The 26,058-nt window shown below is 39.7% G+C and overlaps 1 protein-coding gene across 2 annotated transcripts in view; it reads right to left on the bottom strand.

Moving 5' to 3' along the window:
• Positions 1-220: 220 nt before the first annotated feature.
• SLC22A24 (solute carrier family 22 member 24) overlaps positions 221-26,058 on the bottom strand; it is a 44,936-nt gene continuing 19,098 nt past the window's right edge. Inside the window, exons 5-10 of one of the 2 annotated variants that reach the window (XM_008274352.4) lie at positions 21,410-21,533; positions 17,903-18,057; positions 5,850-6,064; positions 4,330-4,438; positions 3,726-3,929; positions 221-2,839 (exon numbers count right to left, since the gene is read on the bottom strand). In XM_008274352.4, coding sequence (XP_008272574.2) covers positions 2,779-2,839; positions 3,726-3,929; positions 4,330-4,438; positions 5,850-6,064; positions 17,903-18,057; positions 21,410-21,533 — 868 coding nt within the window. In that variant the 3' untranslated portion in view covers positions 221-2,778. The remainder of the gene's footprint in view (positions 2,840-3,725; positions 3,930-4,329; positions 4,439-5,849; positions 6,065-17,902; positions 18,058-21,409; positions 21,534-26,058) is intronic. The other variant, XM_002720992.5, reaches the window with a different exon arrangement.

Below are 26,058 nucleotides of genomic sequence, written 5' to 3'. Positions count from 1 at the left end.
CACTTAGGCGACAGCCTATACACTTTGCTGCTTCTAAGTCTCCATGGTCAAACAAACTAATCCACCATGCTTAAGTTCAGTCTCTCAGAAAGTCTCAGGACATGGGCAGGAAAGAGCCAGGTTCTTTGTCACTATACGGCAAGGATGGCTTTTAGTTCAATACCCAAGAGAATCCTCATTTCCACCAGAAAAAAACACCAGCCTGGCCTTTATCATTCACATTTCTGCTCTGGTCCTTTAAGTCCTCACCATGGCTGTCCTAGTTCTATGCTTACAGCCTTCTAAGCATTTCTTTAGCCTGCTCCTCCACAGTCTTCCTGCCTTCTCCAGCAAACCAACTCCAAAGCGTCTTCCACATCTCCAGCTCCACAGTTCATAGCAACAACCCCAATTCTTTTTTTTCTTTTTAACTTTTATTTAATAAATATAAATTTCCAAAGTACAGCTTTTGGATTACAGTGGTTCCCCTCCTCCCATAACCACCCTTCCACCCACAACCATCCCATCTCCCACCTCCTCTCCCATCCCATTCACATCAAGATTCATTTTCAATTATCTTTATATACAGAAGATCAGTTTAGTATATACGAAATGAAGATTTCAACAGTTTGCACCCACACAGAAACATAAAGTGTAAAATACTGTTTCAGTACTAGTTATACTGTTAATTCACATAGTACAAGATATTAAGGACAGAGATCCTACATGAGGAGTAAGTGCACAGTGAGTCCTTTGTTGATTTAACAATTGACACTCTTGTTTATGGTGTCAGTAATCACTGAGGCTCTTGTCATGAGTTTCCAAGGCTATGGAAGCCTTTTGAGTTCGCCAACTCTGATCTTATTTAGACAAGGTCACAGTCAAAGTGGAAGTTTTCTCCTCCCTTCAGAGAAAGGTACTTCCTTCTTTGATGGCCCGTTCTTTCCACTGGGATCTCACTCACAGAGATCTTTCATTTAGGTGTTTTTTTTTTTCCCCCACAGTGTCTTGACTTTCTATGCCTGAAATACTCTCATGGGCTTTTTAGCCAGATCCGAATGCCTTAAGGGCTGATTCTAGGCCAGAGTGCTGTTTAGGATATCTGCCATTCTATGAGTCTGCTGTGTATCCCACTTCCCATGTTGGATTGTTCTCTCCTTTTTAATTCTATCAGTTAGTATTAGCAGACACTAGTCTTGTTTATGTGATCCCTTTGACTCTTAATCCTATCATTATAATCAATTGTGAACTGAAACTGATCACTTTGACTAGTGAGGTGGCATTGGTACATGCCCCCTTGATGGGATTGAATTATAATTCTCTGGCACGTTTCCAACTCTACCGTTTGGAGCAAGTCCGATTGAGCATGTGCTGCACTGTACATCTCCTCCCTCTCTTATTCCCACTCTTACATTTAACAAGGATCACTTTTCAGTTAAATTTAATCACCTAAGAACAATTGTGTGTTAATTAAAGAGTTCAACCAGTAGTATTAAGTTGAACAAAAAAAATACTAAAAGGGATTAAGTATTAAGTTGTTCTTCGACAATCAGGACAAGGGCTGATCAGGTCATCATTTCTCATAGTGTCCATTTCACTTCAACAAGTTTCCTTTTTGGTGCTTGGTTAGTTGATCAGGGAGAACACAGTATATTTGTCCCTTTGGGACTGGCTTAATTCACTCAGCATGTTGTTTTCCAGAATTCCTCCATTTTGTTGCAAAAGACCAGATTTCATTTTTTTTACTGCTGTATAGTATTCTATAGAGTACATATCCATAATTTCTTTATCCAGTCCACTGTTGATGGGCAGCTTATATAGCCGAGGCAGCCAATCCAGTCAAGGGGTGGTTTATGCCCTAACCAATCACAGCCTGTTGCCAGGCAGGCTCCGTTGCCTGTGACCATCTTGGCATGGCTTTCTCATTTCACCACAAACATAAACTTTTGAAGTATGTACATATTACAGAATGGGTAAATCTAGCTACTTAACAGATGCATTACATATTACAGTTATTTTTATAGTGAGACCATCATCCACTTTTTTTTTAGCATTTTTTGAGGATACAATATATTGTTATTAGCTATTGTCACCGGGCTGGATAACAGATCTCTTGAACTTACTCTTTCTATAAACTGTAATTTTATATTCTTTGACCAGCATCTCCCCAAACACTCCCTACTATCCAACTGCCTGGGCCTCTGGTAATCAACATCTACTCTCCATCAATAACTACTCTATTTCTATGAGATCAACTTATTTTAGATTCTTGCAATGTTTGTCTTTCTGTGCTTGCCCTATTCTTCTAACATAATGTCCTCCAGGTCCATCCATGTTGTTGCAAATGATAGGATTTTCTTCTTTTTATCAGATGAATAATCCATTGTGTATCTATACCATATTTCAATTACTCATTCATCTGTTGGTCATTTATGTTGATTCTGCATCTCAGCCATTATGAATAGTGCTACAATAAATAGCCAGTGCAGACATCTCTTTGACATAGTGATTCCATTTCTTTGGAAATATACCCAGTGGTGGGACTGCTAGATCACATGAATAATGCTGCTTTTTCTAAATCCCCTTGGCTATTGGTAATTTGTAGGTGAATTTGGAGCTACTTTTGCAAAGAATTGCATGATGTAATTACTTAGTCAAATTACTGTGGAAAAATACATGATTGTAAAAGGCATCAATTTGTCCATTATTATTTTTTTAGCTAGTTTTATAGTTTTAGAGGAAAAATCTTGATATCATCCCCCATTTTGCTCTGATTTGGATCCATTCTTGGAATACTCCTTAAAATTGTGTTACTTTTATGAAAGTATCTTCCTCCTTCACTTTTCTTGATTCTTTTGTGCTGGGAAAAAATTCCAAACAAAAACAAAGTCAGGAAACAATCAAACAAGGTCCAGAATAACTGTACACAGCCTTCATGCTAAAGGCCAAGGAGATCCTTTACCTACCAACTCTTCACTCAAGACCCCCGACATTGACACATTTGTGTTGGAAAAGGTACTGATATCTGGACATACCTGAGAAGGTGGTGTTGAACATTGCTGTGGTCACCACTGTCTTTTTTTTAAAGACATATGATGTCTTTGGAAAAATCAAAGGGACAACGGAAAAATTTAAGGGTACTTTCACATTTTTCTTCATTTCAAATTATTTTCCTTTTTTCTTAATTTCATTTCTGTAGAATTTCTGTTACCAGTAGTGAATCTGACAATCTTACAGACTCAGTTCCTTTAGACATACTGTCTTCTCTGCAAGGAAGCTTGTTCCATACCCCAGTCCTGTAATTCTTCCTAACTGACGCAACACACGGGTTTGCGTCCACAAGCCAGACTCACTTCCCTTCTCACATTGTATCAAGCACTCACTGGGCTCTTGGATGGTAAAACCAGTGTGATGGAAATGAAGCATTTGAGTCTTAGTAGGTTTATGAGAAAATGTCAGGAGTGTACATTTCCCATAAGGATAAAAGAGTATGAGTCCTTCCTGCTGGGAATATTTGGACCTTTTCTCCACTAAATCTACTAGTGTGAGATGATATGTGTGACCTAGAGAGCCTCGCAATGCATTGACACCTCAGTGGGTAGGGGTGAGGCTGCCAGTGAACTAAAGGACACGGAGACAAATAGCCCGTGTGTGAGCCTTCACTGCAAATGGTCATTTCCCTCTTCATGACAGAGCTATTAACACAACCACTCCTCACTCTGGTGACAGCTAGAGGATTTACTCACTCATTTTCCACATCCTGAATGGTGTTAGGAAGAGGCCGATTCCTGGTTTCCGGAAGGCAGAAGACAATCAGACCAGCAAGGATGGGGAAGACTCCATACATGATCCAGGGCAGGTGGGGAGAATACACCACTAAGGTCATCAGGAGGGGAGCCAGTACTGACCCCATTCTTGAGAACACATTATTGATTCCTGCAGTTGTTGACCTTTGTGTGCAAATAATGATACGGAGAAAATTTTGTACATGGTATTCTTACTTATCTTCATTATTAAACAGATAAGCTTTGGCTTTAATAGTGACATTTACTGTTTGATAGGATAAATTGGTAAGTGCTCAAAACTTCAATTTTATTGCTTTTAAAATACTGATAAATGTAGCATCAATCCTGGAGAGTGTTTCTTAAGATAACGAGATGATACCTTATAGAACCTGGCACATTGACAGGTATAAAGTTAGCTTTAATATTGAATAATTGAACTCTTAATTTATGCTAAAATTTATTCCTCTGCCATTTTAACAGTCTCAGATTTATTCCCACATAAATGTCAATTATTTCAGAAAAGTGCTGAATAGAAACCAGACACATGATCTTTTAGTTCGCGTACCTGAATGTGGTAGGGGTGAGTTCCAAAGCATGGACAAAAAAAGTAGCATTGGCAGCAGAAACTGTACCAATTCCCAAAGTGGCTAAAACCACACGCAGAGTTTGCATTTCTGGAGAGAGGAAGACCAAGGAGAGTTAGGAAATCTTGGCTGAAGAAATCTGTCAACCTCCAAAAAATTGTGGGAAGATTCTCTTGGGGAATGTGTGGGGTTTCAGCTGTGGAATCTAAGGTATGAAACCGCAACCTTCCAGAGGTTATGGAATGGTTGATACGTGGATGGACGTGGGCTGCAGAATGTCGTGGCTTAAACAGTGAATGAAAAGATCTCAATCTGTTGCTTCAACTCTTCTGGCACATTTGAGTAATTTTGTTTGTTGTGTGTTTGTATTGCCTTTCCTGTGCCCTTCCTGCAATGTATATATGTATATACAGGTAATAATGGAGAGTTTATGATCCACATCTTGCACAGTTTGGAACCAACAGTGTGGGGAACAATGTTTGATGGGGGACAGGTATACCATCCCATAGTAAGAAACAGATTGCATTTATTTGGGAGTGGACAGTGTGATGACGCACACGCTCTGGAATAATCACTCAGGAGAGAATTAGGACTCCTAGTTGGAAATGATCGATGTTATCCTGAGAAACACTAACACTGAAAATTCAAAAGGCACTTGTGAAATTCATGAAAAAAATTACCTACAGAGATATTTAAACAATGGAGAAGGCTCTTGAGTGGAGCCTTCCAGTCTGGGATACTGAAAAATACGTTACTGCTCTGGGGACATGGCTGAAGTTCCCATATTTATCATGTAAGGTCATTCAATTATTTTAGTAAAATAGATTCTAAGAGAGTCTGAGTTAATTTATTAACCTGTTCCTTGTTTAGACACAGATTAGAAAACAGATTAAAAGATGGAACAAGATTAGACTCTCCCTTTGTTCCTACCATACACTTCTCTTAATGAAGACAGGATTTTTATTTTGTTGTAGTCAAGGAGCTTCTCCTAAAACCTGTTGCATTTATAACTCAAATGCCATCTGCATAAAATGAATATGAAAATGTGTGAGAGAGGACAAAGAGAAAAGGCCTTGAAACTCGAGAAGAGTCCAAGACAGAGGAAGCGAGAGTACTATGTGCCCATCTGGGGCTATAGTTGCAAGGGCTACCTCTCCAAGAGTATTTAAATTCTCCAACAGTATTTAAAGGCATGTGGTGTAACTGCTAAAGAACCTGTTCTGTGTAGTTGGAACTGGTGTCCAGGTTCATTCTACATGTGATGGAGACACCTTCATATGAGAATCACCCCTTGCTGACACTGGTTCAGCTGGAGCCCAAGTCCAGGTTTTGGACAACTTGTTATCAGGATCAGTTTCAAGCCCTCATATTAGCTTCAGCCCACCCTTCAGGTTTCAATGTCAATGCATTTTTTTTTTTTTTGGCATTAGGAATATAAGACTCATGTAATTCCTGAGGATTGGGGAAACAACTTACTCATTCCAAATTCTTGCTTTCTCACCTTGGGACAAAAAGGTGTTGACCAGGATGCAAAGTCCTACCAGGAAGAAAAACAATGACTGATTTATTCGCCGGTCCATATGTTTCATTATCAAATGGGCAGAACATCTGGATATGAACGTGATGGCTCCGAAGAGCACCTGGAACAGGAAGATACTGCTCCCCAAGTCCTGCAGGTTGAGTATCAGGCCCATGAAAGGTACAGAGGCTCCCAGTCTGAAGTGAATAAAGGAGTAAAGACATATTTAATAAGGCTTAGAGCTGAAGAAGTGTTGCTGGCCGGTGCCGCGGCGCACTTGGCTAATCCTCTGCCTGCGGTACAAGGCACACCAGGTTCTAGCCCCAATTGGGGGGCCGATTCTGTCTCGGTTGCTCCTCTTCCAGTCCAGCTCTCTGCTGTGGCCTGGGAAGACAGTGGAGGATGGTCCAGGTCCTTGGGTCCTGCACCTGCATGGGAGACCAGGAGAAGCACCTGGCTCCTGGCTTCGGATTGGCGCAGCGCGCTGGCCGTAGTGGCCACTTGTGGGTTGAACCAATGGAAAAGGAAGACTTTCTGTCTCTCTCTCTCTCTCACTAAGTCTGCCTGTCAAAAAAAAAAAAAAAAAAGGAAGTGTTGCTTGCAATTTTGAAGACAAGTCCTGCAGCTGAAGATCCCAGGTGGTTGAGGTCAGTGCAGAAGAAAACGCTTCATTTTATTTTCATAATGTATTTTTTCTTCAAGAAAGATCTAAATATAAAATCATGGTAAAGCATGATGTCCAAATGGGCTCTAGGTTGCAGTTTTTTACTGAGGCCCCCAGGAAACGAGTATCAGATACACACAGATTCAAGTAAAAGTTACATAAACACACAGAAAAGGTAGTATGAAATCAGTTCACCACTCAACTGCAGATTATATTTTTTATTTTTATTTTTTATTTTTTTGACAGGCAGAGTGGACAGTGAGAGAGAGAGACAGAGAGAAAGGTCTTCCTTTGCAGTTGGTTCACCCTCCAATGGCCGCCGCGGCCGGCACGCTGCGCTGATCCGAAGGCAGGAGCCAGGTGCTTCTCCTGGTCTCCCATGCGGGTGCAGGGACCAAGCACCTGGGCCATCCTCCACTGCACTCCCGGGCCACAGCAGAGAGCTGGCCTGGAAGAGGGGCAACTGGGACAGAATCCGGTGCCCCAACTGGGACTAGAACCCGGTGTGCCGGTGCCGCAAGGTGGAGGATTAGCCTAGTGAGCCGCGGCGCCGGCCTCAACCGCAGATTATAAAGAATTAGCACAGATAGGATCAGATGTTGAAAATTAAGGAAATAGTGGTTTTTATTTTTATTTTTTGCCACAGTTCAGCATCCTGTGAGGCTCTTCTCTTCCCTCCAGCACAAAACCTTCTTCACTTTAATCCTAGTGGGTGAGGCTGCAAGAACACCAAGAGGGAACAGTTTTCCATGGGTTTCCTGCATTGAAGGATACAGTGACCAGAGTTCTAAGCAATCTAAGAAATAGAAGCAGTGAAGTATTAGCTACAAGTGTCAGAATTGAAGTCAAGAGCGTGGCAGCTAAGTATACTTTCAGTAACGCATGGCAAGGACATGTGGGTTGTTCATAGAGAAGTAAAGGCTCTGGAGTCATTTTAGTTCCTTTGTGGGAAGAAGGATGGAGACAAAAGGCATGGGGTGAGTCCAGTGATTTATAAGAGGGTAATACCCAGCCAAATTCGCAGGGCCTAGAGAGAAATGTGTTTGCAGGAGCCAGAGGAAAATGCATTTCTTATATCACAAGAAATGGAATGAAAGGCTAAATGGCGTTTGGAGGCGTCCACGGAATCTATACAGAAGTGTCCAGGGAAGGAATCTGCTTTGATCATCGACTGTGCTCAGGATCTTATGTTTAACAATGCTCAGTTCTTTCCTTCCCATTAGCTCTTCCCCCTTTTCCTGCATAAATCAGGACTTGGCCCACAGGTTAGAGGCTTGGAGAGACAAAACAGCATGGCAAAATAGAGAAGTAGTCAATAATGTCTTCTTCCCGTCACCTTATTGTCTTCCAAGGCAGCCTGGATCAGAGAAACAGAGCCACTGTAACTCTGAGTGAAGATCTGAGCTTTTATGTGGTTGGCTGAAATAAATTCATTGGTAAGATGAGATCATTCTTGGGAAAGAACAAACTGGACTTTTTATTACTGGCAAGGAAAGTAGACGTTAGGCTGATTCTTAGAGGTTTCATTCAAAAGGGGGAAGCAATCATAGGATGGGTTTGAATGGGTGAAGATTATCCTTTTTTTTTGACAGGCAGAGTTAGACAGTGAGAGAGAGAGAGAGAGACAGAGAGAAAGGTCTTCCTTTTCCATTGGTTCATCCCCTAAATGGCAGCTACAGCCGGCGCACCGCGCTGATCTGAAGCCAGGAGCCAGGTGCTTCCTCCTGGTCTCCCATGGGGTGCAGGGCCCAAGTACTTGGGCCATTCTCCACTGCTTTCCCGGGCCACAGCAGAGAGCTGGACCGGAAGAGGAGCAACTGGGACTAGAACCTGGTGTGCCGGTGCCGCAGGCAGAGGATTAGCCTAGTAGCCAGGGCGCTGGCCAACAGTCTTATTTTGATTACAGAAAGTCAACCTGTAATAGACTATTTTTCCAAGGAAAATATTAAGGCCAATATGGATTCATTCTTTAGTTATTATATCATTTGAGGAAGGAATAATAACTTAGCCGAATTGAGAGTCCATATATTACATGTATAGCCTTCTGACTTACAACAAAAATGTTTAGGAAATTAACTAGAGAAAGATTATCTTTTCACCTAGTGGTGAGTCAATTATCAATCCATGTGGAAAATCTTGATCTTAATTTTTTTTAATTATTTTTTTTGACAGGCAGAGTTAGTGAGAGAGAGAGAGAGACAGAGAGAAAGGTCTTCCTTTCATTGGTTCACCCCCAAAATGGCCTCTACGGCCAGCGCACTGTGCCAATCTGAAGCCAGGAGCCCGGTGCTTTCTCCTGGTCTCCCATGCGGGTGCAGGGCCCAAGGACCTGGACCATCCTCCACTGCCTTCCCGGGCCACAGCAGAGAGCTGGACTGGAAGAGGAGCTACCATGACAGAATCCGGGGTACCGGCACTGCAGGCGGAGGATTAGCCAACCAAGTGAGCTGCGGAGCCAGCCTTGATCTTAATTTTAAATCCTTCACAAAACTTAATTTGAAATGAATCAAAGTATAAATGGGAAAGGTGAAATAAGTTTTGAGAAGAGGATATCTGTATAAACTTGGAGTAGCAAAGATTTCTTAAACGGGATTTCAAAAACTCTAGGCATAAAAGAAAAGCATAATAAATAAAACTTTATGAACATTGGGCCGGCGCCGTGGCTCAATAGGCTAATCCTCCACCTTGCGGCGCCGGCACACCGGGTTCTAGTCCCGGTCAGGGCGCCGGATTCTGTCCCGGTTGCCCCTCTTCCAGGCCAGCTCTCTGCTATGGCCAGGGAGTGCAGTGGAGGATGGCCCAGGTGCTTGGGCCCTGCACCCCATGGGAGACCAGGAAAAGCACCTGGATCCTGGCTCCTGCCATCGGATCAGCGCGGTGCGCCGGCTGCAGCGGCGGCCATTGGAGGGTGAACCAACGGCAAAGGAAGACCTTTCTGTCTCTCTCTCTCACTGTCCACTCTGCCTGTCAAAAAAAAAAAAAAAAAAAAAAACAAAAAAAAAAAAAACAAAAAACAAAAAAACTTTATGAACATTAAGGCTTCCATAGTCTTGGCAGCTCATAACAAGAGCCTAGGGTGATTACTGATGCCACAAACAAGAGTGTCAATTTGGTAAGTCAACAACAGGAGTCACTGTGCACTTAGTCCTCATGTAGGATCTTTGTCCTTAGTGTACTGTACATTGAGATTTAGTGCTATAACTAGTACTCAAAGAGTATTTTTCACTTTATGTTTCTGTGTGGGAGCAAACTGTTGAAATCTTTACTTAATGTATGCTAAACTGATCTTCTGTATATAAAGAGAAACGAAAATGAATCTTGATGTGAATGGAAGGGGAGAGGGAGTGGGAAAGGGGAGGGTTGTGGGTGGGAGGGACGTTATGGGGGGGAAGCCATTGTAATCCATAAGCTGTACTTTGGAAATTTATATTCATTAAATAAAAGTTAAAAAAAGAAATTTAGTTGGGGGCTGGTGCTGTGGTGTAATGGGTAAAGCCGCTGTCTGCAGTGCCGGCATCCCATACGGGTGCCACTTTGAGTCCCGGCTGCTCCACTTCCAATCCAGCTCTCTGCTATGGCCTAGGAAAGCAGTAGAAGATGGCCCAATTCCTTGGGCCCCTGCATCCACGTGGGGAGACCCCAAGGAAGCTCCTGGCTTTGGATTGGCGCAGCTCCAGCTGTTGCGGCCAACTGGGGAGTGAATCAGTGGATGGAAGAAGACCTCTCTCTCTCTGACTCTCTCTCTCTCTCTCTCTCTCTTTCACTGCCTCTCCTTCTCTCTTGGTGTAACTTTGACTTTCAAATAAATAAAATAAATCTTTAAAAAAAAGAAATTTAGTTAATCAAAACACATCCTTTAGGGAAGTGGAAAGGTAATTCACAGACTGAGGAAAAAATAGTTGTAATATACATCTAGGAGACATAAATAAGAAAAAAATTGACAACTTAATAAAAATAGACAGAGTCCAGGCAAATTAAGGAGTACTTCATCACAAGTTACCAGGAAAATGAAAATTGAAATCACAGTTTGATACAATATGCACCCACATAGATAAGTAAATTAAAACAATTCAGAAACTTAATATCAGAAAGGACATGGAACAACTGAAAACATTGTACTTGGTGGTTTGCGTGTGCATTTGTAAATTCAATTTGGAATACTGTTTGGCAGTTTACTGTAGCCATATATACATACAACTCAAACTCAGGAATTCATAATGACCCCCAAATGGGAAAAATTCAAAATCTATAAACAACAGGATAATTATGATATATTAATATAAAAGAAAATGACTAGTAATAAAAATAAACTCTATTACTTCTTTTTAAAAAAGATTCATTTATTTATTTGAAAGAGTTACACAGAGAGAGAAGGAGAGGCAGAGAGAGAGAGAGAGGTCTTTCATCTGCTGGTTCACTCCCTAGTTGGCTGCAATGTCCGGAGCTGCACCTATCTGAAGCCAGGAGCCAGGAGCTTCTTCGAGATCTCCCACACGGGTACAGGGGCCCATGGACTTGGGCCATCTTCCACTGATTTCCCAGGCCACAGCAGAGAGCTAGATTGGAAGTGGAGTAGCCGGGATTTGAACTGGTGCCCGTATGGTATGCTCGCACTGCAGGCGGCGGCTTTACCTGCTACACCACAGCGCCAGCCCCCTGAATTACTTCTATGTAAAATAAAATGCGTGAATTTCACATACATAAAAGTTGCACATGGAGGACTGGCCTTGTGGGATAGCAGTTTAAGCTGCTGCCTGCAATGCTGGCATCCCATCTTGGAGTGCTGGTTCAAGTTCTATCTGCTCTGCTTTTGATCCAGCTCCAGACTAATGCTCCTGGGCAGGCCACTGAAAGTAGTCCAGGTATATTTGGATCCCTGTTACACATGTGACATGTGGGAGACTTGAATGGAGTTCCTGATCCTGGTTTGGAACAGGCCCATCCTCAACCCTAGCCACCATCTGGGGAATGAACCAATGGTTGGAGAATCTCTTCCTCTCTGTCCCTCCTCTCTCTCTCTCTCTCACTCAGAATTTGGCTTTGAAGTAAATAAATAAATACATCTTTTTAAAAAATATACATGTATGATTCCATTTATATGAAATTCAAGAACAGACAAAAGTAATCTGGGGGAGAGAGGTGAGAACTTAGGGACAAATATTAACTGAAATGAAAGGGGGTCATGAGAGATGATTCAAGGTGTTGAAAATGTGGTCATCTGCATGGTGCTTACATGGATTTATAGATGGTTTAAAATTTTTATAAGGACGGAAGTTGGCTAAACATTGAAAATCCACATGGAGCCCAGCAACAGAAGACATCAGAAAAATAAAGGAGGAACCGCATTCCTAGTGGACTGATAGAGAGAAATGTTCAGGAGACAACTCATAGTCCAGAACAGAGACTCCATGGGGCAGCAAGGAGACAGATACCATAAGCCACGCTGCATCTATATGACTAGATCCTGACTGGGAAATGCCATCTTGCCAGGACAAAGTAGGAAGAAGGTGCCTTGGCTTCCACCCCTGGCCGCTTTAACTGAATGAGAAATTCCACAGTCCCCACTGACTTCAGGTCTAGTGCTGGGAGTTGACAGGGGTCTAAGTGACTACTTTGCTCTGAAAAAGGAAGCCACATTGCCTCACTCTCCTCCCCAACTTCCTCAAAGCACAGCATTTCTGCTAAGGTAGAGTCTCTGCTGAACTTTGTTCTCACTCAGAGGACAGAAAGCAGTCTTGCTGCTACCAGAAGCTACCAACACTGCCGACAGGTAAGTTATAGGTCAGAGCGCAGACCCCTCTGTGTTGTGTGACTGTGGGAGTTCCAGGCATAAGCCCGAGAACTAAGGCCATCACAGGTTGCAGCTGGGTTGCTGTGCACCTGGGCAGTCTGGCTGTGGAGACTCAGAGCTCCATGCACACTGTGGGTGGCTCTCACTAGGGAGTGAGTCAGTGCTCTGGAATGTGCACACACCATGGTAGGTGACATGCACTGGCACTATGAGCTCACTCTTAGCTGTGAATCATCTAGTTCCTCCTGGCACAGAGGAAAGCTGGTACTTTGAACACACCAGTGGGTTCTAACATCCCCTCCCTCCCACTGACTATAGCCAGAGGTGCTCCAACATCATCTTTAGTGTCATTCTGGACTCTTGGCCCACCTTCAAATTGTGGTCATAGCTCCCTGGCCCCACACAGCACACATCCCTTGAGCTCAAGGGTAAGCCTTAGGCACTCCATGGAACCCTAGGGGCATATCTGCAAGAATAAAGCCTTTGATTAGAAAAAATATTCTGTGTAAGAGAGAGAAAAAAGAAATCCCCAAGATGCACAAAAATCAGTGTAGAAACACAAGACGTATGAACAAGAAGGCAATATGACTCCCCAAAAGGAACACAATAATATGAAGGGGAGACTGACAAAATGCCTGAAAAAGAATTCAAAAGAATGATTGTAAAGTTACTAAAAATATAGAGAAACAGTTAAATGAAATTAGAAAATAAGTATAGGCAATGATAAGAAATTCAGCAAAGATATAGAGCTATTGAAAAAGAACCAAACAGCACTATTGAAAATGAAGTATTCAAAAAGTAAAATAAAAATACCTTGGAAAATCTTAGCAATAGACTTGAAGAGGCAGAAGAAGGAATATTGGATCAAGAAGATAGGACTTTAAAACCGTCTTAGGCAGACCAAAAGAGAGACAAGAAAACCAGAATGAAAACAGTGTTTGGAATCTATGCAATATCATCAAAGAATTAAATATATGAGTCTTACGAGATCCTGAAGGAATACAAAGAAAAGAATGGCTTAGAAAACTTATGCAATGAAACAATATCAAAAATTTCTCCAGTTTGGAGAAAGATATTGACATTCAAATACAGAAAGTTCATAAAACTTCAAATAAGCACGAGTAGAAAACATTCTTACCATGACACATTATAACCAAACTTTCAAAAGCAAAATATAGAATGTGTGAGAGAGAAATGCCAGATCACCTTTAAGGTAACTCTCATCAGATTGACAGATTTCTCAACAACAACCCTACAGGTCAGGAGAAAATGGAGAGATATAGACCAAGTCCTAAAAGGAAAAACTGCCAACCCAGAATACTTTACATGGTAAAGTTCTCTTTCATAAATGAAGGTGAAATAAAGACCCTATAAGTCATGCAAAAATTGGAATAATTTTTCACCACCCAGCCAGATTAACAAATGATACTTAAGGATGTGCTTCACATAGATCAGCAGTATGAAAGACTGTGAAGGCAGAAAACCTCCTAGTCAAAGAACAAAGGTGGTTAAAAAGTAGGGATATTTATGGAAAACATCAAGACCAAGTAATTACTTATCAATAATAACCTTGAATGTAAATGGGCTGAATTCTCCAATTAAAAGACACTGACTGACTGAATGGATTAAAAAACAAGACCCATCTATATGCTACCTATAAGAAACAACTTCACCAATCAAGATACACAGAGACTGAAAGTGAAAGCATGGAAAAAGATATTTGATGCAAATGAAAATAAAAAATAAAAGCAGCAGGAGTAGCTATACTCATCAGACAAATTAGACTTTAAAACAACAACTCTTAAAAGACACAAAGAAGGTCATTATGTAATGATTAAGTGGTAAATTCAACAAAACATGTGCCTATCATAAATTTATATGTACTCAATGTCAGGGCACCCAGTTTCATAACACAAATGTTAATGGATCTAAAGGGAGCCAAAAAAAAGAAATTATCAACTCCCAACTTGACTCTCACTGGGATTAAACATGACAATAGGTCTGATCTGATTTCATCATCATTAAAAAAATCATCTATTATTTTTCACTTTATGTTTCTGTGTGGGAGCAAACTGTTGAAATCCTTACTTAATGTATACTAAGATGATCTTCTGTATATTAAGATAATCGAAAATGAATCTTGATGTGAATGGAAGGGGAGAGGGAGTGGGAAAGGGGAGGGTAGTGGGTGGGAGGGACGGTATTGGGGGGAAGCCATTGTAATCCATAAATCGTACTTTGGAAATTTATATTCATTAAATAAAAGTTAAAAAAAAGGGAGCCATAAGCTCTAATACAAACATAATAGAGGACCCCAACACTGCACATTCATCAATGTACAGATCAACCAGACCAAAAACAAACAAAAAACCAGAGCTATTCTACACTATAGACCAAAAGGACCTAATAGATATCTACAGAACATTTTGCCCCACAGCTGCAGAGTAAACATTCTCTTCATCAGTGGATTGAACATTCTCCAGGATAGACCATACACAGCCCATAAAACAAGTGTCAGCAAGTTGAACAAAATTGAAATCATATCATGCATATTTTTTACCACAGTGAAATGAAGCTGGAAATTAACAATGAAGGAAACTCTAGAAAATATACAAATATGTGGAAACTGAACAGCATGTCCCGGAATGAACAGTGGATCATAGAAAAATCAAAAGGGAAATAAAAAAAGTTTCTTGAAACAAATTGAATTGAAAGCACAACATATCAAAACATAGGAGATACAGGAAAGCAGTGTTATCAGGAATATTTCTAGTAATTAGTGCTACATTAAGAAACTGGAATGGCTTCAAATAAATGATCTAACAACACATCTCAAAGACCTAGAAAAATAAGAACAAACTAAACCCAAAAATTAGTAGAAGGAAAGAAAGAATAGAAATTAGAGAAGAAATAAATAAAATAGAAATAAAAACCTACAAAAGATTAGTGAAATGAAGAAGAGTTGTTTTCTGAAAAAATAAGCAAAAATAATAAACTGTTGGGCCAACTAACCAGAAAAAGGGAGACAACTCAATAAGATCAGAGATGAAAAAGGACATGTTACAAATGATACCACAGAAATACCAAAAAAACCATTGGTAATTATTGCAAACCACTATATGTCAACAAATTGGAAAATTTAGAAAAATGGGTAGATTTCTGGACACATAATTTACTTCAAATGAGGCACAAAGATAGAAAACCTGAATAGACCAATAACAAAACTCAGATTGAATCCATAATGAAGAGCCTCCCAACTAAGAAAAGCCCAGAACTTGATGACTTCACTGCTGAATTCGACCAAATAAGGAAGAACTAACACCAATTCTTATTAAACTATTCAAAACAATTGAAAGGGAGGGAACAGTTCCAAACTCATTCTGTGAGGACAGCATTACATTAATTCCAAAGCTAGAGACAGATACAGCAATAAGGAGAACTACAGGCCAATATCCCTGATAAACATAGATGCAAGAATCCTCAACAGAATACTGGCAAATTTAATCCAATAACACAACAAAAAAGATCATCCACCCTGCCCAAATGGGATTCATCTTAGGCATGCAGGGATGGTTCAACATACAGAAATCAATAAACATGATACATCACATCAATAAAATGAAGGATAAAAATCATATGATTCTTTCAATATATGTAGACAAAGCATTTAATTAAATATAACATCCTTTCTTTGTAAAAACATTAAAAAACTCGATATAGAAGGAACATACCCCAACAAAGTCAAGGCAGTACATGACAGACCCACAGCCAGCATTATATTGACCTGAGGAAAGTTGAAAGCTTGTCTGAAACCAGACAAGGATACCCACCCTCACTATGATTATTATAATTATGGAAGTTTTAGCCTGAGCCATTAGGCAAGAAAAAGAAATCAAAGGGATAGTTATTGAAGAGGAAGAAGTAAGATTATTACTGTTTGTAGATGATATGATCCTTCATAGAGGGGGACCAAGGACTGCACTTAAGAGACTGTTGTGGGGGGCAGCACTGTGGCATAGCAGGTAAAGCTGCTGCCTATAGCTCTGGCATCCCACATGGGTGCCAATTCGAGTCCAGGATATTCCACTTCTAATCCAGCTCACTGCTGTGGCCTGGAAAAGCAGTGCAACTAATCCTTGATAAGTGGTCTAAAATTGATCCGTGGAGAAATGACAGTCTCTTCAATAAATGTGATGTGAAAATTGGATTCCCATACACAGAAGTTTGAAACAAGACCCTTACCTTATAGAGTAACCAAAAATAAACTCACAGTGGATCAAAAATATAAATTAAAGATATGACATCATTAATATACTAGGGGAAAACATAAGGAAAATACTACAATATATTTGTCTAGGCAAAGATTTCTTGTATAATACCTCAGTAGCACAGAGAATGAAAGGAAAAATAGGCTCATGGGATTACATCAAGCTAAGAAGCTTCTGCACAGGAAGAGAAACAGCAAATTGAAGAGGCAACTGACAGAATGAGAGACAATATTTGCAAACTATACATTCAATAAAGGATTAATATCCAGAATGTATAAAGATCTCAACAGACTCAAAACCAAGAAAACAAATAACCCAATTAAGAAATGAGCAAAGGATATGAACAGGAAATTTTCTAAGAGTGAAGTACAAATGACCAACAGATACATGAGCAAATGCCCAAGATCACTAACCATCAGGGAAATGCAAATACAAACCACAATGAGGTATTATCTCACTCTAGTTAGAATGGCTATCATCTAAAAATTAACAAATAACAGATGCTGCTAAGATTTTAGGGAAAAAGGTATCCTGATACACTCTTCGTGGGAATATCATTTGGTACAAATATTACAGAAAACAGGGTGGGATTCCACAGAAAACTAAAAATGGATTTACAATATGACCCAACTATTCCTCTCCTGAGAATATCACATGCTTTCTCCTATTTGTGGATGGTAATATCTATCTATCTATCTATCTATCTATCTATCTAGATATATATCTAGTATAAAAATTGTGTTGATGGCATATCATTTGGTATTTAGTTATAAATACTGGTTCACTAAATCATACCATGTAAATGACAATATACTCTTCTTTTGCTATGTTATGATCATTGTAATGAATCTCTCACTTTGATATTAATGTCTCTTTTCAAGATAAAATAGTATATATGTGGATTTATATAATGTCTATATTTTAAGTGAATGTGGCAGTATTAAACAAGTAAAATACTAAAGACAATAAAATATTATATAGATGAATACTTAAGATTTGTGTTTTTCACTTGTTTAAGTTTTCTGTCTGTAAAACATTTTAAAAGGTGAAAGTATATTTTATGCTAAAGCTTCTCTTCATCCTACTCTCCAGTGATACACGCTGTGCTGGAATACATCTAAGTAGTAAGGTTAGGTGAATCTTACACTGTTAGGCTATCCTACAATGTGGCACTTTAAAACAAACATTTTATATCACTTTCTTTTCTCTTATGTATTCACTTGTCACCAAAAATTCTGCTAATATTTTTGAAAGAATAAAGTCATCTGCATCTCCAATATTTGAAATTTAATCATCAACCAATGGAACTCACCTTATGAAGCTCAAGAAGCATATTATCATGCGCAGTTTGGGTGCACGGAGCAAGTGAATAACTGAAGTTTTGGTCTGGGCTTTGTTCAGCTCCTCCTGCATGGCGGATCTCACGAACTTCAACAATAAAACCAACAACAAGCACTTATGAGATGTCTGTAAGGCATAATGGTGAGTCTCAGAGAATGAGACAGACATGATGTTTACTATGTTCATGGACACTTCTGAGTAGTGAGGTGTGTGGACTATAAGTAATCTATCTCTTGGGTGGAAAGTTACAAAATGTATCATGAGAGATAGGACCTCAGAGGAATTTTATAAGAAAAAAGCCTGTTACAAAATATTGAACTCATAAGGGGCAAAAAGCATTGATTAAAAGATATATAATATAGGCTGGCACCATGGCTCACTAGGCTAATCCTCCCCCTGTGGTGCCGGCACCCCAGGTTCTAGTCCCAGTTGGGGCACCGGTTCTGTCCCAGTTGCTCCTCTTCCAGTCCAGCTCTCTGCTGTGGCCCGGGAAGGCAGTGGAGGATGGCCCAGGTCCTTGAGCCTTGCACCCACAAGGGAGACCAGGAGGAAGCACCTGGCTCCTGGCTTCGGATTGGCACAGTGCACTGGCCGCAACACTCTGGCCATAGCGGCCACTTGGGGGGTGAACCAACGGAAAAAAGGAAGACTTTCTCTCTGTCTCTCTCTCTCTCTCACTAACTCTGCCTGTCAAAATTTATAAAAAAAAAGAAAAAATACATATTATAAAGGGAAAAGCCAAAGGGAACTTGCTCAGGTTTCAAGATTTCTGTCCTATCCACTGAGCAAGAGAGACTTGTCCTTCCCTTATTAGAATAAGACTGTTTTGGCTATAGCAATTAGCAAAAATAAAGAAATAAAAAACTATAAATTAGAAAGGAGATAGTTAATTTCCTGTTTGCAGATATAAAATCAACATGTAAAAATTAAAGCAATTTTATACATTAAAAATCTTACTGAAAAAGAAGTGATAAAAGTAGTCCCATGGGCAGTAGCTAGGAAAAGTATACAGAAATAAATTTAACTTTGTATTTGAAATATTTTTACAGTGAAAATAATGAAACATTGATGAAAGAAAGAAACTGAAGGCACAAATATGTGGAAAGACATCCCATATCCATTTATTGGAAGAATATTCCTCTTCCATTCCAGCTCTCTGCTGGAATGGGCCCCTGCACCCACATGGGAGACCCTGAGGAAGCTCCTGGATTCTTGCTTCAGATGGGCACAGCTCTGGCCTTTGCAGCCATCTATGGAGTGAACCAGTGGATGGAAGACCTCTTTCTCTCTCTCTGAAACTCTGTCTTTCAAATAAATAAAAATAAATCTTTAAAAAATATGGCAGAAATTTAACAAGATCATTAACTCTAGTTAGGTGGAAAACATGACATGGACTTAATGAACTTGGCTTTCAGCTAAGAAAATTTCCAATCCAAGTATTGATGTCTCTTGATTTCTTCATATTGCTAATAATAAAAGCAAGGGATAAAGAGAAACTGAGGAAAAAATTGTCAGCAAAAAGAAATAATAAGAGCTTCTTCAGGAAACTTAAGTTTCTACCTCAAACTCTCATGAAAAAATGAGATTAAAAGATAAGTTTATTTTGGAGCAAACATTTTTTGAAATTCAGGCATAATTGCTTTTTCATACTATGTACTTTCCATTAATGTTTTGTATTGTCCTTCTATTTCTCAGCCTTTCCAAGTGGCAAATTTAAACATTTTAACATTTAGAATTGGCTTTGAAGTGCTGTCAGGAAAACATGGTGTGGAGATAAACCCTAGCCAAGTGATAAAGTCCAGCATGTGAATGTATGATGTTTCTCTTTAAAAAAAGTTTCAGTTAATTTTTAATGGACCCACAGTGACAGGACTTATTGATGGAATACCAGGTGAAATGTGGATACATGTACACATTGTATAATGATCACAGCAGGGCAATTAGCATATCCATCACCTCATACATGGTTTTTATCAAGATCTCATAGAAAACACCAAAGGGTCAGTGTATAATTCAGAAATAAAGGGCCCTTTAAAGAAATTAAGAATGTGCCTCTCAATCAAACAGGTACTTAGATGCAATGCCTCTCCGTCATCTCAGCAGGAAACCAAGGTAGATACAAGCTTATCTCAAAGGTATTTGCTAGGGTGGACTTTGCTTAATAAAATAAACAACAATAAGATTCATAGGAGATCCACACAGTTTTTGAGAAATACTTATCAAAAGAAACAATGCCAAGTTGACTGAAAATAAGAATGCAAAATGAAAGGATCATGAGTTCCCCAAAATGCTACTGGTGGGAAACTCCCTGAGAACACCATTCAACTGCAAACATTTTTGTCTTTAATGAAATAGGAACCACATTTCAGAGATTGTATCTAGGAGTCAGGGGGATATAGCTTAAAGTCACATTTCTTTCATTTTCCATGCCTTGAGACCTACTCAAGGAATATTTAACATTTGTCCAACTGGATTTTATAACTACTCTGGGCTCCTTTGTGTCTCACAGTCTCACATCTCTCCCCTATTTGGACTATGGATGTCTACAGTGGTTATTCCATGCTTGCATTTTCATTGCTTGTTAGATGTCTTGAGGACAGGCGTTTTGTCTCTTCAGTTCTAAAGATCTACAAATACAAATATGCTATAGTTAGAGAACTACATGTTGCCGTTGCCGTGGCTCACTAGGCTAATCCTCTGCCTTGCGGCACCAGCACACTGGGTTCTAGTCCCGGTCGGGGCGCTGGACTCTGTCCCGGCTGCCCCTCTTCCAGGCCAGCTCTCTGCTGTGGCCCGGGAGTGCAGTGGAGGATGGCCCAAGTCCTTGGGCCCTGCACCCCATGGGAGACCAGGAGAAACACCTGGCTCCTGCCTTAAGATCAGTGCGGTGCGCTGGCCGCAGTGCGCCGGCCGCGGCGGCCATTGGAGGGTGAACCAACGGCAAAAAAGGAAGACCTTTCTCTCTGTCTCTCTCACTGTTCACTCTGCCTGTCAAAAAAAAAATAGAGAACTACATGTGTCTCATCCACATGTGAACCTCATTTTAATGTTAAGATTGTAGACTTTTAACGTGAGTTATAATGAAATAAGATTTTCTGGGGACATTTGGCATGTTGCAATTCATTTATCATGTCAGAGTATTGAAATAATTTGGAGCCAGAGGATAGAATCTTTGTTTTTTTCCTTATGCACATTTTATTCTATAAGGTATTTACTTTCATAGTTGATATGAGGATATCTATTTGTTGTGCCTCTATCAATCACTTTGCTGTAAGAAATGCTTTTCCTTTTCCTTTTTATCAACTAATTCCTAATCCTCCTTTGCACATGATGAATCCACAGGGAATCAGGACAGAGTTGTGACACCCCATCCAGAGAATTCTAATTCTGGGTTTGCAGTGTTTCCAGGAATCCAGACTAGGGTGATTGTGAGTTCATGGCATTTTATCCCAGTACCCAACTCCCCTTTCCAGATCACCTCAATGGTCAGGATCTCTCCAGCACTCTTTTTTCCATTGATGTGTGCAACCCTTCTAAGTGCCTTTGTGCCTTCATCTAGCTGATTGGTTGTAACCAGCCACCGAGCAGACTCCACCAGCCTTCTGATGAAAGAACACAACAAAGGACCAATTAACACACAATTGTTTAATTGTCACTTAGCTTTAACTTGAGGTTCCTTTCCTCTTCCATTTAATACAAGCATTACAAATTCTAGTAAGGTAACTTCTAATCAAACCTGCCTCCTCCATTGGACTGTCTTCCTAAGGGGAGGGATATATCTGATCATCACCAAGTGTTTAAGTAATCTTAGAAAACAGTGAGGAATGAGCAATAATGTAAGTCACTGGTCTGAGTTAAAATGTTTGTTATTAAGATATAACTCATATATCACAAAGTTAATTTCAAAGGACACAGGTCAGTGGTTTAAACAATAATCACAAAGTTTTGCAAAATCACCACTCCATGATTCCAGAAAATTCTCATCATCCTCTAAAAAAGATCCTATACATGTTAACAATCTCTCCATAGTCCTTCCTTCTTTACTTCTAGGGGTCATTATCTACTTTCTGTCTTTATGATTTTCATATTCTGATGCAACTGGACAGCAATATACATAGTGAAATAAGCCAGTTATGAAAAAAATATCATATGGTCTCTCTGACACCACAAAAAAGAACACTATAGACCAATATTCCTGATGAATGATGCAACAATCATCAACAAAAAGACTAGAGAACTGAAATAGACAGCAAATTAAAACTGCTATGTACAAAAACTAAGTGGGATTTATTCTGGAGTGCAAGGATGGCTCAATATACAAACAATAAAAATATACATACATTGATCAATGTAATATAACAGAATAACCGAATGAAAGGCAAAAACCACATAATCATCACGATTGTGTAGAAAAGTGATAAAATCAACACCCTTTCATGACAAAAATACTTAAAAAACTACAACCTTTAGGACTAGAAGAAAATTTCCTCAAAATAATAAATTACCTATACATATTAAAGTTCTATTCCATTTAATCTATAAGTCTGTTTTATGTCAGTAACATGAGACTTCGGTTACAAAAGAGCCATAGTATGTTTTGAAATCCTGTATTGTGATGTATCCAGTTGTGTTCTTTTTTTTAAAATAATTTTTATTTATTTATTTATTTTTATTTTTATTTTTATTTTTGACAGGCAGAGTGGACAGTGTGAGAGAGAGGCAGAGAGAAAGGTCTTCCTTTGCCGTTGGTTCACCCTCCAATGGCGGCCGTGGCTGGCGTGCTGCGGTCAGCGCACTGCGCTGATCATAAGGCAGGAGCCAGGTACTTATCCTGGTCTCCCATGGGGTGCAGGGCCCAAGGACTTGGGCCATCCTCCACTGCACTCTCTGGCCACAGCAGAGAGCTGGCCTGGAAGAGGGGCAACCGGGACAGAATCTGGCACTCCGACCAGGACTAGAACCCAGTGTGCCAGCGCCACAAGGCAGAGGATTAGCCTATTGAGCTGTGGCACCGGCCACCAGTTGTGTTCTTAATATTCACTATTTATTGGCCATTCAGTGTTTTTTGTATTTTATATTAATTTTTTTTTTAACTTTTATTTAATGCATATAATTTTCCAAAGTACGACTTATGTATTACAATGGCTTCCCCCCCATACCGTCCCTCCCACCCACAACCCTCCCCTTTCCCACTCCCTCTCCCCTTCCATTCACATCATGATTCATTTTCGATTATCTTAATATACAGAAGATCAGCTTAGTATACATTAAGTATGGATTTCAACAGTTTGCTCCCACACAGAAACATAAAGTGAAAAATAATAGATGATTTTTTTAAATGATGATGAAATCAGAGCAGACCTATTGTCATGTTTAATCCCAGTGAGAGTCAAGTTGGGAATTGATAATTTCTTTTTTTTTTTTTTTTTTTTTACAGAGGATCAGTTTAGTATGCATTAAGTAAGGATTTCAACAGTTTGCACCCCCATAGAAACACAAAGTGAAATATATTGTTTGAGTACTCGTTATATCATTAAATCTCAATGTACAGCACATTAAGGATAGAGATCCTACATGAGGAGTAAGTGCACAGTGACTCCTGTTGTTGACTTTACCAATTAACACTCCTGTCTATGGCCTCAGTAATCTCCCTATGCTCCAGTCATGAGTTTCCAAGGCTATGGAAGCCCTCTGAGTTCTCCGATAGCCCTGACTGCTAATGAACAACTTAATACATTATCCCTCTTAGTAGTTTTTTTTATCTGTTCTACTTAATATGACTGATTTAGATCTGTAATTGATGCACAGTTATTCTTAAGTGTTGAAAATTAACTGAAATGTGATCCCTGTTGAACATGGTGGTGGGAATGGGAGAGGGAAGAGATGTATAATTTGGGACATGCTCAGGCTGACTTGCCCCAAGTGGTGGAGTTGGAAGCATACCAGGGGATTCCAATTCAATCCCATCGAGGTGGCATGTACCAATGCCATCTCACTGTTCCAGGTGATCAGTTTCAGTTCACAGTTGGTCATGGTGAAGGGACTGGGAGTCAAAGGGAACACATAGACAAGTCTAGTACCTGCTAACGCTAACCGATGGAGTAAATAAAGGGGAGAGTGATCCAACATGGGAAGTGAGATACTCAGCAGACTCATAGAATGGCAGATGTCCTAAATAGCACTCTGGCCTCAGAATCAGCCCTAAAGGCATTCGGAGCTGGCTGAAAAGCTCATGAGAGTATTTCAGGCATGGAAAGCCAAGACACTCTGGCAAAAGATCTCTGCGAGTGAGATCCCAGTGGAAAGAACAGGTCTTCAAAGAAGGAGGTACCTTTCTCTGAAGGGAGGAGAGAACCTCCACTTTGACTATGACCTTGTATTTTATATTAATTTTATTATTGTTTTTCTAATTTTGTGATGAGTGTTATTAGTATTTCGATGATGATTGCATTGAATCTGTGAATAACTTTGAATAATATGGACACTTAGATAATGTAAATTCTTCAAATCCATCAACATGGGAGGTCATACCATTTCTTGATGTCTTCTTCAATTTTTTTCATTAGTGTTTTCTAATTTTCATATACATATGGTCAACTCTATACTAAGTAAAGAGTTTAACAAATAATATGGAAAAAAAACTGCTCGTCAACAGCAGAGACAAGGGCTGTTCAAAGTCATTGCATCTCAAAGTATCAATTTCACTTCTATAGATTACCTTTTAGGGGCTCTATTATCACAGATAAGAGAGAACATATGGTATTGTCTTTTTGGGAATCCCCTGGCACATTTCTAACTCTATCCTTAGGGGTAAGTCCGATTGAGCATGTGCTGAACTGTACATCTCCTCCCTCTCTTATTCCCATTCTTACATTTAACAGGGATCACTTTTCAGTTAATTTTAAAGGTCTAAGAATAATTGTGTGTTAATTGAAGAGTTAAACCAATGGTATTAAGTAGAACAAAAAAAATACTAAAGGAATAAAATAGTAAGTTTTTCCTTGAGAGTCAGGATGAGGGCTGATCAAGACACTGTCCTTGCTCCAAGAATTGGTTTTAGATCCTTGATCAAATATAAGTTGGCTGTAGATGTTTGGATTTATTTCTGGTGTTTCTATTCAGTTCCATTGGTCTATCCATCTGTTTCTGTACCAGTACTATGCTGTTTTGATTACAACTGCCCTGTAGTATGTCCTGAAATCTGGTATTGTGATACCTCTGGCTTTGTTCTTGTTGTACAATATTGCTTAGCTATTTGAGGTCTCCTGTGCTTCAATATGAATTTCAGCAACATTTTTTCCAGATCTGAGAAGAATGTCTTGGTAATTTGATTGGTATTGCATTGAATCTATAAATTGCTTTTGGGAAATGGACATTAAGATGATATTGACTCAACCAATCCATGAGCATGGAAGATTTTTCCATTTTTTGGTATCCTCTTCTCTTTCTTTCTTTAAGATTTTGTAATTCTCATTATAGAGATTTTTGACATCCTTGGTTAAGTTTATTCCAAGGTATTTGATTGTTTTTGTGGCTATTGTGAATGGAATTGATCTTAGAAGTTCTTTCTCAGCTGTGGTTTATTCGGTGCCTTTCCAATATTTTGATGTAGGACCCAATTGCTATAAACTTTCTTCTTAACAATGCCTTTGCTGTATCCCATACAGCAGAATCTGGTGCCTTGACTGCGACTAGAACCCGTGGTGCCGGCACCGCAGGTGGAAGATTAGCCTATTGAGCTACGGTGCCAGCCCATAATAGTTTTGAAATCCGTATCTTGCATTTCTTCTATTTCATCATCTTCATAATCTTGTATTGGAGTGTCATGTTCATTTGGGAATGTCATGTTGTCTTCCTTGTTCTTGTTTCCTTTGTTTGTGCATTTGTTGTTTGGCTTTGTGGAGATATTCTTTGGTTTCTTCTTTCTTTGCTTTTTTTTTTTTTTTCCACTGTGGTGGCTTTCTCGTTATAGTGTGACTCTAGATTAAGTGGACTGTTTGCTTTTGGTGAATCTCTAGAGGCTTGTGGTGGGTGTGGCTCTGTTCAGTTCTAGTGGGTGTGGCTTGTAGAGTTCTTCAGGGTTAAGGGTGTGCCAAAGTTGACACACCCAGGTTTGGTGTGGTAAAT

The sequence above is a fragment of the Oryctolagus cuniculus genome, chromosome 1, assembly GCF_964237555.1.
Source record: "Oryctolagus cuniculus chromosome 1, mOryCun1.1, whole genome shotgun sequence".
Classification (NCBI taxonomy): domain Eukaryota; kingdom Metazoa; phylum Chordata; class Mammalia; order Lagomorpha; family Leporidae; genus Oryctolagus; species Oryctolagus cuniculus.
Note: the sequence above shows the minus strand (reverse complement) of the source record. Positions and strands in the feature narration are given on the sequence as shown.